This window comes from Taudactylus pleione, unplaced genomic scaffold (genome assembly GCF_031769625.1).
Source record: "Taudactylus pleione unplaced genomic scaffold, aTauple2 ptg000009l, whole genome shotgun sequence".
NCBI classification, from domain to species: Eukaryota; Metazoa; Chordata; class Amphibia; order Anura; family Myobatrachidae; genus Taudactylus; species Taudactylus pleione.
Window position 1 is genome coordinate 1,555,077 of NW_028284412.1, and position 16,331 is coordinate 1,571,407.

The following is a 16,331-nucleotide window of genomic DNA, read 5'->3' on the forward strand; positions in this document are numbered from 1 at the left end:
AGAGCTGGCCAGCTCCTCTTCTCAGTGACTGGGGAAGCACTACCTTATTGGTGGGAGCCGGACAGCTCTCCACCACTGCTCACACCTCTAATCATCTATGCCGGGGCTACCTTTCTATATGAGTGGCACACCTAATGGGCTCAGGGCCCTGGTAGTGGCCTGGGCCTAATGCCAAGCACCACTTTATATGGGGCTCAGGCCTATGGGCCTGCCTAACTGCGTTATAGTTTGGGTGGCTCGGGCAAGCTGCCCATCTACTTTTTCCTTATAGTAGCCAGGTCACTCGCCTCTAATTAAGGGCCAATCCTTTCATTGGGCCTAATGCCCACTATTGTTCCCAGGCCTTGTGCCCGCCTATTTTTCCACGGGCCTAGTGGTCTAGGGAGAGGGGTATAAGGTAAGCCTCACGGAGGGCTCCGTTGGAAGAGGCTGCAGGGGGGAACTTCGTGAAGCTCTTTTACTTCCCTCCCCCGCAGTCCTGTCCGGTACTCAGCCGCATTCTTCGGCCGCTGGCCCGTCCTGGCCAGCGGCGCCGCCTCTTCTTTTCTTCTTCCAGCCGGCGCCGCCTGTCTTCTCTCTTGACAGCGGCATCTTCTGGCCTCTTCCGCGGCCGCCGCCCCTGTTGACGCACCGATCTTCCGCTGTTTGGGAAGTCTTCTCTCCTCCCTGTCCGCCGCCGAACTGCCTTTTCCCACTCAGTGCTGTCTAATACAAGACGGCGCGATTAGGCGGGACTATGACGCTGCGAGCCGCGATTGGCTCGCCGTGTCTGCCTCCTACTGGGCCCACGAGCCGGGTTTGGCTCGCGGCCAGAGCCAAACACCCGCTGCCGTAACCAGGCTGCCAGGCGGCGGGCTACAGTAAGCCCGCACCCGGAGCCAAGTACGGAGTACTCTGTCAAGCGCCGGCTATCCGCCGCTTCTTGGCTGCCGGGCGCCAAGGTCCGCTGACTCCATTGCACCGCCGGCACTGCTGAAAGGGATCAGATGGTTCCTTCACCAGGTGCCTGCGGCGTCTGCACCGACGCTGGGGACATTACTGTCCCGGCAACGGATGTGCCCCGCAGAGGACACATCCCCTCTGCCTGCCCCTGCAGCTCTGCTGATTCTGGGATCAAACACTTGATCCCAGCACAGCCTTCCACACTAGTTAGGATAAATAAGCCTTTTTATCGAGTGGGAATTATTTGACGTTAACATAAGAGCTGATGGGGAATGAATAGGTATGTTTAAGTGGAAATCCTATTAATTTAATATTGGGGCTGATGGGAAATATTTTTAAAGCGCAGCCAAATATACTGGCACAATATAAATAATTTGAAATACATGTTAAATGGTAATAATAATTTAATGCTGGGTTGGTTTGGGGGAAAATAGGAATATCTATTTTAATGTTAATGCTATTCATTTTTGGGATGGGGAATGGTGATCTATTTATTAATCAAAAATCACTATTCGTTTTATGTTGGCTGGGGTTAGGGTTGCCTAGCAGCGTTTGTTAGCCCGTCAAAGACTAAGAGACATAAAACAGTGTTCTTCCTTGCCCAGGCACCGAAATGCCTGCGTATTTACAATCTGAACCCTTACATTTCTAATTAATGTTTTTTTCTTTTCTTCTTTTGCATCAAGTGGAAACTACTGTTAATATATATTCTGCTATCAGAGTTTCCTAAACAGTGCATTAACTAGCATTGCAAGAGTTCTGGTTAGCTTCCCTTTGGTTGTCAGAACTGATATGTTACTGAAGGGTGCTGCCATTGTCCAGAATTTACTTAGTTATTACTTATACTGCACTTCATTTGGTTGACGTCATTAATTTGTGATGTAGTTGGCATCCCGACAGTCAAGATGCCAGCGATCACAATACTGACAGCGGCATCCCGACTGTCAGAATACCAACAGATTGCAGAGGTAAGTATTAGGGTCAGGGGGAGACTTAGGGTTAGGCTGCGTGACAAGAGGGTTAGGGTTAGGCTGCGGGAGGGTTGGTTTGGGTAAAGGTTATAAAACATACAAAACTCTGTCCGGATTCTGACTGTCAGGATGCTGCTGTCTGTGTCCTGACTGTCAGGATCCTGTACCCAACCCATAAATTCCACTCACGCTTTATCAAGTGGGGATACTGCGGGTGATTGATTCAATATCTATTTACAGTACTGATCATACGGTTAATCTATAATGACCTGTTGTAACGAGGACTAAATGGACATGTAAAAAAGTTTTATATATATATATATATATACAGTGCCTTGCAAAAGTATTCACACCCTTGGCTTTTTACCTTTTTTGTTACATTACAACATGTAATTTTATTTTTTATTTTTTAATCTGAATTTTATGTGATGGATCTGCACGATATAGTCTAATTTGGTGAAGTGAAATGAGAAAAATATATATAAAAAATAATCTTTATTAATAAAATTCTGAAAATTGGCATGTGCATATGTAATCACCCCCTTTGCTATGATCTTGTGCAACCAATTACCTTCAGAAGTCACATAATTAGTGAAATGAAGTCCACCTGTGTGAAATCAAGGTGTCACATGATCTGTCAGTACAAACACACCTTTTCTGAAAGGCCCCAGAGGCTGCAACACCACTAAGCCAGAGGCATCACACCATGAAGACCAAGGAGCTCTCCAAACAAGTCAGGGACAAAGTTGTTGAGAAGTACAATTCTGGGTTGGGTTATAAAAGAAATATCCAAATCTTTGATGATCCCCCGGAGCACCATCAAATCCATCATCATCAAATGGAATGAACATGTTACCACAACAAACCTGCCAAGAGAGGGCCGCCTACCAAAACTCACAGACCGGGCAAGGAGGGCATTAATCAGAGAGGCAGCACAGAGACCAAAGGTAACCCTGAAGGAGCTGCAGAGTTCCACAGCAGAGACTGGTGTATCTGTGCATGTGACCACAGCACAGACGGTGTAATGGTTAGCGTTACTGCCTCACAGCACTGAGGTCATGGGTTCAATTGCCACTACGGCCCTAACTGTGTGGAGTTTGTATATTCTCCCTATGCTTGCGTGGGTTTCCTCCGGGTACTCCGGTTTCCTCCCACACTCCAAAAATTTATTGGTAGGTTAATTGGCTCCCCACAAAAAATTTACCATAGTGTGTATGTGTGTGAGCATGTGATAGGGAATATAGAGTGTAAGCTCCACTGGGGCAGGGACAAGATGTGAATGGTATTTATTTATATAGCGCTACGGAATATGTGTGCGCTATATAAATAACTGTTAATAAATAAAATAAATAAGCCGTACACTCCATAGAGCTGGGCTTTATGGAAGAGTGGTAAGAAAAAAGCCATTACTTAGGGATAAAAATAAGAAGACACGATTTGAGTTTGCCAAAAGGCATGTGGACGACTGCCCAAATGTATGGAGGAAGGTGCTCTGGTCAGATGAGACTAAAATTTTACTTTTCGGCCACCAAGGAAAACGCTATGTCTGGCGCAAACTCAACACATCTCATCACCCCAAGAACACCATCCCCACAGTGAAACATGGTGGTGGTAGCATCATGCTGTGGGGATGTTTTTCAGCAGCAGGGACTGGGAAACTGATTTGAGTTGAGGGAAAGATGGATGGCGCTAAATACAGGGATATTCTTGAGCAAAACCTGTTTCAGTCTGCCTGTGATTTGAGACTGGGATGGAGGTTCACCTTCCACCAGGACAATGACCCGAAGCATACTGCTAAAGCAACACTCGAGTGATTTAAGGGGAAACATTTAAATGTGTTGGAATGGCCTAGTCAAAGCCCAGATCTCAATCCAATTGAGAATCTGTGGTCAGACTTGAAGATTGCTGTTCACAAGCGGAAACCATCCAACATGAAGGAGCTGGAGCAGTTTTGCCTTGAGGAATGGGCAAAAATCCCAGGGGCAAGATATGGCAAGCTCATAGAGACTTATCCAAAGCGACTTGCAGCTGTAATTGTCGCAAAAGGTGGCTCGACAAAGTACTGACTTTGGGGGGTGAATAGCTATGCATGCTGAAGTTTTCTGTTATGTTGCCCTAAATGTTGTTTGATTCACAGTATAACAAAAAACTCAACTTCACAGTTGTAGGCATGTTCTGTGAATGAAATGATGCACACCTTCCATTTTAATTCCAGGTTGTGAGGCAACAAAACATGAAAAATCCAAAGGGGGTGAATTCTTTTGCAAGGCACTGTATGTATGTATGTATATATTTATTTATATTTTTTTCCAGGTAACATTCAAGTTAATTGTATAGTTTTATTTATAAATACAGTTGTAGACTATAATCCTTTTTGTATTAATCATGTCATTAATAAAAATTTATGAAAATATGTGTTATAGAGTCACAGAATATAATCATATCCAGGCTTAAGCACCACTAATCTGTTAACACATTTGTTGCATGACTTTTTCCACTAGAGGACATGTGGCCGGTAGAGGTTATAGGCCTTATGTTCTGAGATATTGTTTGTGATACCATAGACATGCAAGTGGAAAAGCGAAGTGTTTGTAATATCCGCTCTGGGCAACGGAGAGCAAGACTATCACTTTACGATTTATCTTTGATGAAATACCCACGAGGTTCTTTTTTTTTTTTTCATGCTCCTGTTTCAGAGAGAGGTATTTTCAGTCATGAAAATAGCTGTTTAATTTGAGTGACTTGAATTTTGTAAAATAATTTAGCGTAGTGCATTGGTCAATGACTGTGCTATGTAAATATTTGAGCTGGCCATTGCTATGCTGGTGCAGATGTTCTATTGAATTCTGCTACTGAGCCAGAAGTCTACTTTCACTGATGTGTGATTATCTTAACATCTAAAATGTATGTAAAATGTAAACAAGCACATGAATTTAAAAAAATGTAAGTGCTAGTGACAGGAGGGCCCAAATATTTTTCCTAGACGCTCCAGGAGGGACAGACAATTTTTCATCTAACCTTTATTCGCAAAAATGAGTTTATAGAATAAATTAACGCTCACTCGGCTTCAAATTACTACTGAACTTACGATACAATGAGAAACCCCTCACTACAACATCATGACAGGCGCTGGCCAGCCTTCTGCCGGATTACATAATCATATGGGTGAATGTGCCATTGCATAAGAGATACCTCAAAACTTTGAGCAGATCACTACAGGACATAAGCTGCATGGACAAATGTACGGAAACAGTCATATTGGTCACTTCTGCAAAACTGTCAGTGACACAGAAAAGGACAAGGGCTGACAATGGGCTCCTCAATCAAGTGTTGTGCTGCGTGTAGGAAATGTAACTGTAATAGTAAACATGAGAATTGGAGGGTGATGCATTTGTGTGAATTTGTAAAATTACTACTCTATATCAAAATCAGCAAAGTGCCTGAAACATATATTAGAATCAAAATAATTTACTAATCTGATGGGCCACATAGTTCACACCATATAAGCGTTCGTTAATGTTAACCTTGAGGTTTCCCATTTGGAGCAGCAGTGCCAGGCATGGGTTTGCAAAGACCTCTTTGGTAACTTGATTCTGGCAAAGCCATCAGCAAGTATCTGCTACGCTATTTCCCTGGTCTGGCGAGGATGTACAGGTCAGCACATCACATGATAAAAACAGTCAACAACCGTGTGGATTTCCTGAACTGTCGCTACCCTCCAGGACTGCCACCTCACAAATGGTCACTGAAGATTGAAGCCCCTATTATGTTGCTGCAAAACTTTAACATCCTGCATCTCTGCACTAGAACCAGATTGCAAGTACAGATATTGAAAGCCCAGGGAGTAGGGTTTATGTGAGGGTCTAGCATACGGACAGTTTGTGCCAGTGGACAGTGTGTCTTCACACCAGGGCTGAAACTAGAATTTTTGTCACCTGGAACAAGGCCATAATTTGCCGCCCCCCCAAAAAAATACAACGTAGATGACGAAAATGGTGTGTGTGGTTTTGTGACACAGTAATGCCCCTCATAACACATTATACCATACATTATTCCACACAGTAATGTCCCTTATAACACATTATGCCACAGTAATTTCCCTTACAACAAATACTGTACATTATGCAACACAGTAATGCCCCTTACAACACATTATCCACAGTAAGGCCCCTTACAACACATTATGCCACAGTAAGGCCCCTTGTACATTACGCCACAGTAGTGCCCCTTATTCATTAAGCCACAGTAATGTCCCTTATACATTATGCCACAGTAATGCCCCAAATACATTATGCCACAGTAAGGCCCCTTACACATCATGCCACGGTAAGGCCCCTTTTACATTATGTCACAATAAGGCCCCTTACACATTATGCCACAGTAAGGCCTCATCTCCCTTCTCTTACCTGCCAGGGGTGTGCTGTGGGTGAGCTCAGGGTGGCGCGGGACGGGGCTGCCACACGCTGGGGAACTGTCAGTACTACCGTCATTGTAATGTGGCACTGCTCACGGACCTGCAGCCTCTGCTGATTGGCTGCCGGTCCGCAAGCACTGATTGGCTTGCGACCACCAACACATTAGATTGACTGTGTCTCTGTGCCTCTCAAAGCCAGGATGCGGCTCCAAACCCACAGGAGCAGCAATTTAGCCTCCCGGCAGCCTCTCCCTGGCACCCCCTCAAGTCGGAACCGGGTCACGAGCCCCCTTAGCCCCCCCTGGTTGCGGCCCTGCTTCACACCATGCGTACTCCTCATGTCTAGAAACTATCCCTATCATCTAGTGTCTTGCTAAGGGATCGAGGACAGACTAAAGGATTCCGCACTTCTCACATGGAAAGTTGTACGTCACCTGCTTTAGACTCATTAATTAAAAGTTCCACATGTTACTATATTATCATATGACCTATATAGTCTTGAGCAGTGTTTCCCAAATCCAATCATTATGCATTCCCAACAGTTCATATTTCAGGAATTCTTTAATCATGCACAAGTGACTTTTGGGAAAATGTACTTGATAAATGTTAACAAGAAGCTGATTGGTTGCTGTGTGAAACGTCTCCACTTGTATACATTTACACTCATTAGATACAATTCTCTCTTTGTCTACTTGTCCTTGTCTGTAATTATTCTACTTGTTTACAGATAGAATTCACAGTATTTCTTACAAGAACAGTTCATGCTAATTCTCTTGTGTGAAAGTACGTAATGACATGCAGATGAGTATATTGTGCTATTTACTGATCACCATGTGATACAGACCTGCACAAGTTCAGGTTCCGGCAGATTACCCAAAAGACTTTTGACAGCCACCCTGGACCTCAGGTTCCTTGTAGGTTCTTGGATGGAAAATCACCCATGTGCTTTATCATTGCTCTGTCTCTCTCTTAGCAACCATTCTGGAAATCCATGTTAATAACTATTTCCATACTTGAAATAGTTTCCAGGGACACTTTGCTACTGGCAATGTGCATTTAAGCACCTCATGTAGACTTTGGGACACAACTAATCCCCATTATCATATGTCTACTTGGAATTGTAATAAAATGTTTTTCCATTTAAATGATTCACTTAAATATTAACATATTAATCCCACACAAGATGATGTGATGCCAATTGTAGCAAATTAACAGAATGAGAGAAATTATACTGAAAGTTGGTTATTGTTAGAAAATAGGGATATTGTCACGTTCGGCTTAGGGAGATCCCCTACGGAGGGGGTGAAAGCTGGGGTCCCAGGTTGAGGGAGGCATGGGGCCTGTATATAAGGTCTCCTCATCCACGAATATCGGATGTTGGCGAGACCTGGCCAAAGGTGCGGAGTCTAACCTGCTGGGAGGTGTTCACCAGTGACCCCTCCAAGCGGGATATGGGTTTAGCTGCACCCAGCAGGCAGGTCGCTGTCCTTTGGTCAGGTATCCGATATCCACCGTAAATAGAGAAATTATAACAATGGCCCGAGAGAAATACTTCAGGAAGAAGTACAGCTGCACCAAGAGTATATATTTGTAGTTGTACGCAAGGAAAGGGTTTTCTGATGCACAGTTGCACAACGAGGTGGCACTAGTAACTGTACGCCGGAAAAGGTGTCTTGACGCACTATGGCTCCAAGGAATGGCACTTGTAACTATACGCCAGTAAGATGCTGTGACGCACTGCTGCACCAGGAGGTAGCACAAGGAATTGGGGGATGCAGTCAGGAACCCGACTGTCGAAATGCCGACCGACGGCTGTCTAATCCTGGCAGGTGTCTAATGACAGGCGCCGGGAGCCCGACGCCCGGCATACCAAACGAAGGTAAGGCGGGCGCGGACAGCCGCGGGGTGGGGAGGGTTAGGTTAGGGGCTCCCAGGGGGGGACTTAGGGTTAGGCACCCCCCGGGAGGGTTAGGGTTAGGCTAGGGGAAGGTTAGGGTTAGGCACTTGGGGGCGGAGCTTAGGGTTAGGCACCCCTAATAGAGGGTTAGGGGGGGTAAGGTTAGTTATAGTTAAAAATACAAAAATACTTACCTGTCAGGATCTTCAGTTGCCGGTCTTCCATCGTCCGGCGGTATTTCATACCGATCCCGGAGTTGGCACTTGTATAGCACACAGTCAAGATGTTCGGACGTACTGTTGACACTAGCAGACTCCAGGATATCACGATGAGTGAACCTGGAACGAGGTAACGGCAAGTATACACAAGGTAGCGACAACATTGCACAGGCAACTTCTGTACAGAGACTGGCTTTATACCCTAAGGTAGCAGATCATTGGTGGACAGTGTCAGCTGACCACCACCATGCTACTATTGGGTAAAAGGTAGTCAGGTGATGTGAACTGTCATGGCTGCGTCCATGACGGCAACCGCAGCAATCAAGGCACAGTACAGCTCATGGATATCCACATGGCTCTAAGTATAATTGGCTCTAAGTATAATGCTCAGCGCGTCACTCGCCGCCGCACCTGACGTCTGACCACCCGAGGGATCAGGGGCGCTGTAGTGAGTAACGGCCGAACCTAGGCTGCAACCTGACAGATACATTGAAGGAGGGAAAGAAAAAAACAATAATTTGAGATGTCCTTGGAAATTAAGGACATTTGGCAAATAAACTATTATACATAGTATAATGTCTAAATTGTCAATATCAGTAATAGATGGTAGATAATATCTTTAGAATTGTATCTGTCCTTCTGTGTTTAAGATCTTTATTTTATTTTAGTATTTTGTATGTAAGCATGCAATGCCTGTAATGTAAGTACATTTAGGCTTCATTCTATTAATATTCACTGTTGCCCAAAGGCAGGACTACAATCATATATTCATGTTGTTCTGAGACCTCAATACCGGCCCCCCTATACCTTAGTTCCTTGATTCCCCCTGACTGACAGGTCTCATACCGTACTTCCTTCATGTCTACTGTAACTGCCTAAAGGGTTTAGTCTAAGACATTCTAAGGCAGATAAAAGAAACTAAGTGATACTAACGGAAGGTATAGTGTTTTCTTTTAATGCTATCGCCCTGTCTTCCCAGCTGGTATGTTCTCTTTATAAATGCACACTAATTATATTAATTTAGCTACAATGCGGCCTCATTAGACTAACTTCTTAGAACACAGGCCAAATTTGGCACTATAGATAAGGGGGTGTTATATAGAGTATTGTGTTTGTCGGGGGTCATATGTTTTTGGTAAAGAGTGAAGCAATATAAATGACTGCATTAGAATCATTGTGAAGCTGTTCCTATAGCAGTATCTGTACAGGATGCAATCATCTGTCTCACATGTGAGTGAACTCTAAGTACACAGACACATCATATGTATCTATGCTGAATTTCAGATATCAACTAAAGAATAGCACATTGTACTTGGTTATAAATTACAGTAATGGATAATGTGCTATGTAGCCTATTTATTACTGTATGGCTATCTCACGATATTTATATCACTGTAAATTAACTGCCCGATAGGTATTGATGTGGATCCACCTCCGATAATACATATTTTATATTTTGCTGGATTGCCATGACCAGCAAAAATCTAAGGACCAACTTTCTCTTATAGTTTATTTATATTGTATTTATTGGGTCTCCAAGTAGCCAGGCAATTTAAGGACAGCATGAATTATGGTTAAAAAGAATTGTGTTATTATAATCAGGTTTACCTTATCTTTGTTTGTCTCTAAACGGTTGACAATTTCTACTACTACAAGATTTTTAATATGGTAAATTATATTTCTATGCATATTTGCATCAACTGTATTAACCTATTCTCCGCAAAGTGCTTAGCCCAGTGGTTCCCAAACTCTTTTGAATCACGGCGCCCTAGAGTATCAGCATTTTTTCCGTGGCACCCCTGAACCAAAAGTTTCTTATTGAAAAAATTAAATGAAGTAAATTGTGCTTCTATGTCACTCTTAGGTTCAGTTATGTGGTGGGTGACAGGGCTGTGCTTGTTTTTGTCCACATATTCTTTGATTGGCAGCAATTAGCACTGGTTTTGACTATCACACTGAATAAAATTAATTTTGGATCCTCAACCCAAGGCAACCCTGCAAGCACTCTGAGGCACCCCAGGGTGCCACGGCACATAGTTTGGGAACCACTGGCTTAGCCTGTTGTGACACTTTTTTAGGCTAGTCCAGAGGTTCCCAAATGTGGTCTTCAAGGCTCCCCAACAGCTCAGGTTTTAGAGATCTCCATGGTTGAGCACAGGTGGTTAAATCAAATTGACTGAGGTACTAATTAAAGGTGGGTACACATTGCAAATATCGCTGGGACACACTGGCCGACAGGCACCAGATATATTGGCCGATCAATTGATTGGCCAATATATCTGTCAGTGTGTACCCAGCTTTAGTCACCTGTACTCAACCATGGATATCTCTAAAACCTGAAATGTTGGGAAGCCTTGAGGACTGTGTTTGTGATCCTTTGGACTAATCATATTACAATATCAGTATCAATATATCGTTTAGCGGGACACAGCCAAATTATTATTATTATTTTTTTCTCTACAGAAGTTTTTGAATGTCCTGTCACAGCAAAGAAAGTGTACCGAAAATGGTCAGAAAAGTAGGGTTGTTTTTATCGAAATTGAAAAAAAAAAAAAAAAACTAAAAGCAAATTTGTTTGGTTTTCCTTATCCCTATCAAGAAATACTTTGTGGTTCTTGATTTGGCAGCCATCTACCTTTGTTTTTTCCAATATGTTTTTAGTTGAGTTTTTCAACATATTGGGTGCAATGAATTGTATAAGTAATATTGCAGACTAAGGACCTCATTCAGAGGTGGTTGCAAGAAGCGATCGCTCTCTCTGAATGAGGGCGGGCACTTCTTTTTTTTTTTTTATTTTGGTGCGGCCTCCTGGTCGCAAGCTAAGCTGTGGGTTACCACAGCGACCATCGCGACCATCGGGGCTTGCGACCAGACCCTAAGGTTGGGTCTGGGCACTCGCAAGCCCCAGGGAGCTTTCTGCTCTGATGGAGCAGGAAGCTCCCCACTGACATCACGGATGATGTCAGTGCGGCCGCCCACAAAAATGCCTCAGTTTTGGAAACCACCCCCCCAGCCCACCTACAAAAAGGGGCGAGCTGTCGATCAACATCGACAGCCGCCCCTTTTGTAGCGAGCTCCGGAGCGATAGAGTTTCTCGCTCCGAGGCTTGCGCACGCGCAGTGTGGCCGCTGCGCGTGCGCAGGGCTACCCATCGACCCGGTTGCGAGCACATCGGTGCTTGTGACCGGGTCTGAATGACCCCCAAAGTTCATTTAAGGCCCCCACACATGGTACGATTTTTTACACGATTTGGCCGTTTTCGATCGGTTGAAACGGCGAATCGTTTAAAAAGTGCCCTGTGTGGGGATGATCGCGATCCGATGCAGGCTCCCGTAGGTCGTTCGTCGTGGTTGATGACTTTCCAACATGCAGAAAGATCTCGACCTATCATTCACGATGTGCCACACTTCGTTCCGTGTGTATACACACCGAACGATGTGATGGCCGACACAGACGCATGTAGCACGAATCAGGGATGTCCGTGCTACATGCATCTGTGTGTCATTGACACAGAAGCACGGACGGGATCAGTGAGAACCATCTGTGTTTCTGTGTAAAAATAAATAAATAATACCTGTTAAAAAAATTGGAAAAAAATGGTGTCCCCGCCATCTGCCCCCCCCCCCCCCCCCAATGAACAGCCTCGGGCTTCTAGTGACACGTTGCTGGTTGTGCTAAATACAGGGGACAACGATGTAGGGGTTCCCTGTATTTAAACACAACCAGCATTGGGCTATTCAGAACCAGCCCTGGTTGCCAAAATACAGGGGGCAAACGACGTAGGGGTCCCCTGTATTTAGTGCAACCATAACTGGGTTCTGAGCCAGTCCTGGTTCTGGAAATACAGGGTAAAAAATCCTGTAATGCCCGCATGCTGGTACTTCTGGTTCTCCAAGTACCAGCATGTGCAGTGTCCCCAGTAGTAGTTCCCCCTAGATGCAATGCCTAAAGTAGTAGTCCCACGTATGTACAGTGCCTCCAGTAGTTGTCTCTGCTATGTGCACTGCCCCCAGTAGAAGTCTCCCCTATGTGCATTGCCCCCAGTAGTAGTCCCCCCAATGTGCATTGCCCCCAGTAGTAGTCCCCACTATGTGCCCTGCCCCAAGTAGAAGTCAGTCTATTGAACAAACACACACACAAAAAAAATAACTTACCGGTATCTGAATCCCGCCGCTGTCTGCTCCTCCGTTTCGCTCTGCACTATGGGAGAGACGTCATGACGCCTCTCCCATCACCCACTGTGGGAGCCGGAAGGTGGAGCTCATGAGTGAGCTCCAGCCCGACTCCCTTCGTGGACGCAGCAGCCAATGAGAGTCTGTGTGCCAGCAGCAGTGTTTGTTGTATAGTGCAGACCGCACTCACTGCGGTCCGCACTACACTGTGGGGCCCGGGGGACACTGGCGGTGGGTGCAGCGGTGCTGTAGGCTGCAGGGGCTATGGGCCCCTGCACCACAGCGGGCCGCGGTGCAAGCCACTGGTGGAACCGCCGCTAGTTCTGCCACTGTAAGGGATTATTGTATGCGTACTAGTAAGGGCACATCATTGAAAGAGATTAGCTTCCTCCTTTCAAATAAGTTGTCCCTAAATGTGTGAGCCTGGAGGAGATCAGGCACTTTTAGCACCCTTCCCCAGCCTGCTCATCAATATTATAATTCTAACCTTCCCTGACCCTCACTTGCAGTAAATACCGGTGGGAGACTTGTAAGTATAGTTTTTCCACATTTGAACGCCTTTAGTGCTAAGTACGAGTGGAACTGGTCCCTATCACGTTTGCGGTTCTCTGTATGTGCAAAACAAGTCCCACTCATCCTTAGCACCGGAGGGGTACATATGACTCGCCATTGCTATATCACATATCTTGTATTAGCAAATCATGTCCATGTTCTTAGCATTGCCCATTAGTAATGTGTGAATTATGCATTTATCAGACCGGGGGTGTACCATGGCCCAGCAAAATGAAAATTTCTTGCTTTGTGTTTCTGCTTATAATGCAACAGTTATCAGCTAAATAATTTTAAGGATTTTTTGACTATCAAGTATTCTTTATATATACATACTGTACATTGACTATAGAAAGAGCTCACAGATTTAAACTTGGATTAAGATCCTTCGTTCAGCTCTAATATAACAGATGGTCATAGACAATAATGCCAACTGTGGTTTCTGTAACATGGTACTAATTCAAAATCAAATAGGTCTGCGTTTAGTGGCTACCACTAATGCCCATTTTATCTGTAGGAACACCTGTAATATCCTTGCAAAACTTTAGTTAGCAAACTGTGTTCAAGCATTGGCCTCATACTCAGTGAAAATGATTACTGAATCTTTCTTTTAATTAAATTGTTGCCAATTATTTGTAGTTTATATTATTCAAGGAAGCTTAACTATTGATCCAGATAATATTAATTATCATATTTCTGGATTAACATGTAACACAGTATATACATACCTCTATAGAATATATTGCATGGTAAAACATCAGGTTTATAAAAGACAACCATAGTGCCATCCTTCATACACCCTAACAGCGATAGTGATCATATTAAATTAATTGCATTGCAATGGTCAAAGTAGCCACACATGCTAATGACTTAATAATTTGTTCTAAGGTGTTTGTAAACTTTTCCTTGTTTCCTGCTTTCAGAAAGTGAAAGTTATGAGTCTGGAAGATGTGGTGGTTCTGAATGTTGACACCAACACTTTGGAGACTCCATTCGATGACCTGCAGAATCTACCAAGTGAAGTGGTCAGTACTTTAACTATTATTGTTGGTTTATCAAGTTGAGTAATGGTGTCTGTGGAAGCGGAAAAGCTTGTGTAAACTTCAAGCCTCTGTGAAAAAAAAATATCATCCTGCATTAACACATCTATCACACAAAAGTAGAAATGAGAAACGAGAAACTTAAAATAGAACACTCACAAAACATTTGACTCACAAGCTAAAAATACTGTACTGCTATACCCAAAAGGATAAATATACACTAGTTATACAATGTAAATAGTATATATTTAAAGGAGAATAATATTGTTTTAATATGTTGTATAAAATAAATGCAATTGGTAATTGAAATGAATTTATTTAAAACAAATGCACAATTTTAAATATTTAAATAGATTTATCTCTCTCTCTCCTTAGTTTTAATAAATTTTAATTTGTTATTATTCAGTATTCAGTGATTTAACGGTCCTCTAATTGTTTTATGATTACAAGAGTGCACATAAATTAATGCATCTCATAATCACTTTTTAATTGTAAAGCACCTGAAAACTCTGTAACATCATCAGTGGTGAAAAACAAATTATATCTAAAACAGAACTAACATATAGGAGGTAAGGAACGCCTGTGAAAATCCTATTTACATATATAAGGTATACAATAACTAAAAATAACTAAACAATACATTCTAATAATAATACACACACACACTTTAATTTTATTGTAATATGTCTTTAAAATGCAAATACAATATTTTTTGGTCAATAACATATATCAAAGCTCGTACATTATTGGACATAATAATAATACCTGAGTTAACCAATGTGTTATTTTAAGAGTTTTTCTGCTCAACTTTTATGGTAATATTACCTTTGGTAGCTGCACTCTCTAAGAGCAACCGGTTTGGTTGGCCTCACCACCTCCTTCATTATAGAAATGTTTGCGTCTATCTCCAATTTCAGTATCACAGGGATTTTACATGATCAGTCAGGGGAACATTCTGCATCTTAACATTGCTAGTGCATGTGCTCAGTTTTGGCACACAGAATTAGGTACGGGCCTGGGAATGCTAGTAATCAGTGCTGACTTAAGAGACAGTCTGACTGAGCAACAGCCCTGAGTGTATGGAGCAACTAATGACTGATTTTTGCATCTGGATCAGTGTCTCAGCTCCGTGTCCTGCATGTCTGTAGGACAAACACTGTCACACCAGCATGCAGGATGGAGAGGTGACTGCTGGGCAGGCACATGTGATGACATTACGTGTGACATTTTTAATGAGCTCCTCCCCATTCTACGACACCTGACAAGATAGCGTCCAGTTCCCTTGGCCAAATCAGACATTGATCTCGTCACTTGCTGAAGCTGAGCGGTAACATTGTCCTGTGTGTTACTGGCTTTAAACGCTCAACGGAAAGTTAAAAATACAACTAATTCATTTAACTTTCCATTATACATTTATGAAAGGTGCAACAGACATTTTCATATTACCTTCTAAGCTATTCTGTGCACACAAGACAGAGACCTTTGTTTTGTGCTCACATTTTGATTTCAATAGATGTAAAATAAAAATAAAATAAAAACAACATTCAGCTGAGAATCTTAAAATAAAGCCAACATTGCAAGAGTCTGAGCACTGCACAAATGTTTAAGGATTGAGTTCTCTCCCTATATAATTTATGCTTTATTAATGAAAAGGTTGCCGGTTGCTCTTTTTCATATTACATATAAATATTTATAATTCTTGCATAGTATATGGAGTTTTCCTAGACGTGTGTGGGTAGTTTTTGCTCTCCTGTTATGTCAGTGTTCTTTTCTTTCAAGGCCTTTTCTTTTCACTCAATTTCCCAGGCAAATTGTGTAGAATAACTCAATATTAATCAGGCTCCTATGTTCCTACATATTTTTATTGTGCTCGAAGACTGGCTGGTGCTTTATTCAGTTCATAATGCACCCCAGTAAATGGGCTGAGTGATGCTGTTGGTTAAATGCTTTTCATTTGCTAAGACAAAGTTGGAACAATTTTGCTTGCGGTTGTATCAATGCCACCTGCTTCTGAAGTACTCTTAATTAATAGATCAAAGCTCGGGTACACGGGCTGCAGAATATACAGACCGGGGAAGGTAACAGCTCTTTGATCTGTAACACGCTGTGTTTCGGTAGGAGGAGGGTT

At 43.0% G+C, this 16,331-nt stretch overlaps 1 protein-coding gene across 3 annotated transcripts in view; it reads left to right on the forward strand.

Moving 5' to 3' along the window:
• The window catches only part of DENND1A (DENN domain containing 1A), a 742,523-nt gene that overhangs the window by 454,506 nt on the left and 271,686 nt on the right, over window positions 1-16,331 (forward strand). For all 3 annotated transcript variants that reach the window (XM_088466860.1, XM_088466851.1, XM_088466868.1), the window contains exon 12: window positions 14,087-14,188. In XM_088466860.1, coding sequence (XP_088322986.1) covers window positions 14,087-14,188 — 102 coding nt within the window. The remainder of the gene's footprint in view (window positions 1-14,086; window positions 14,189-16,331) is intronic.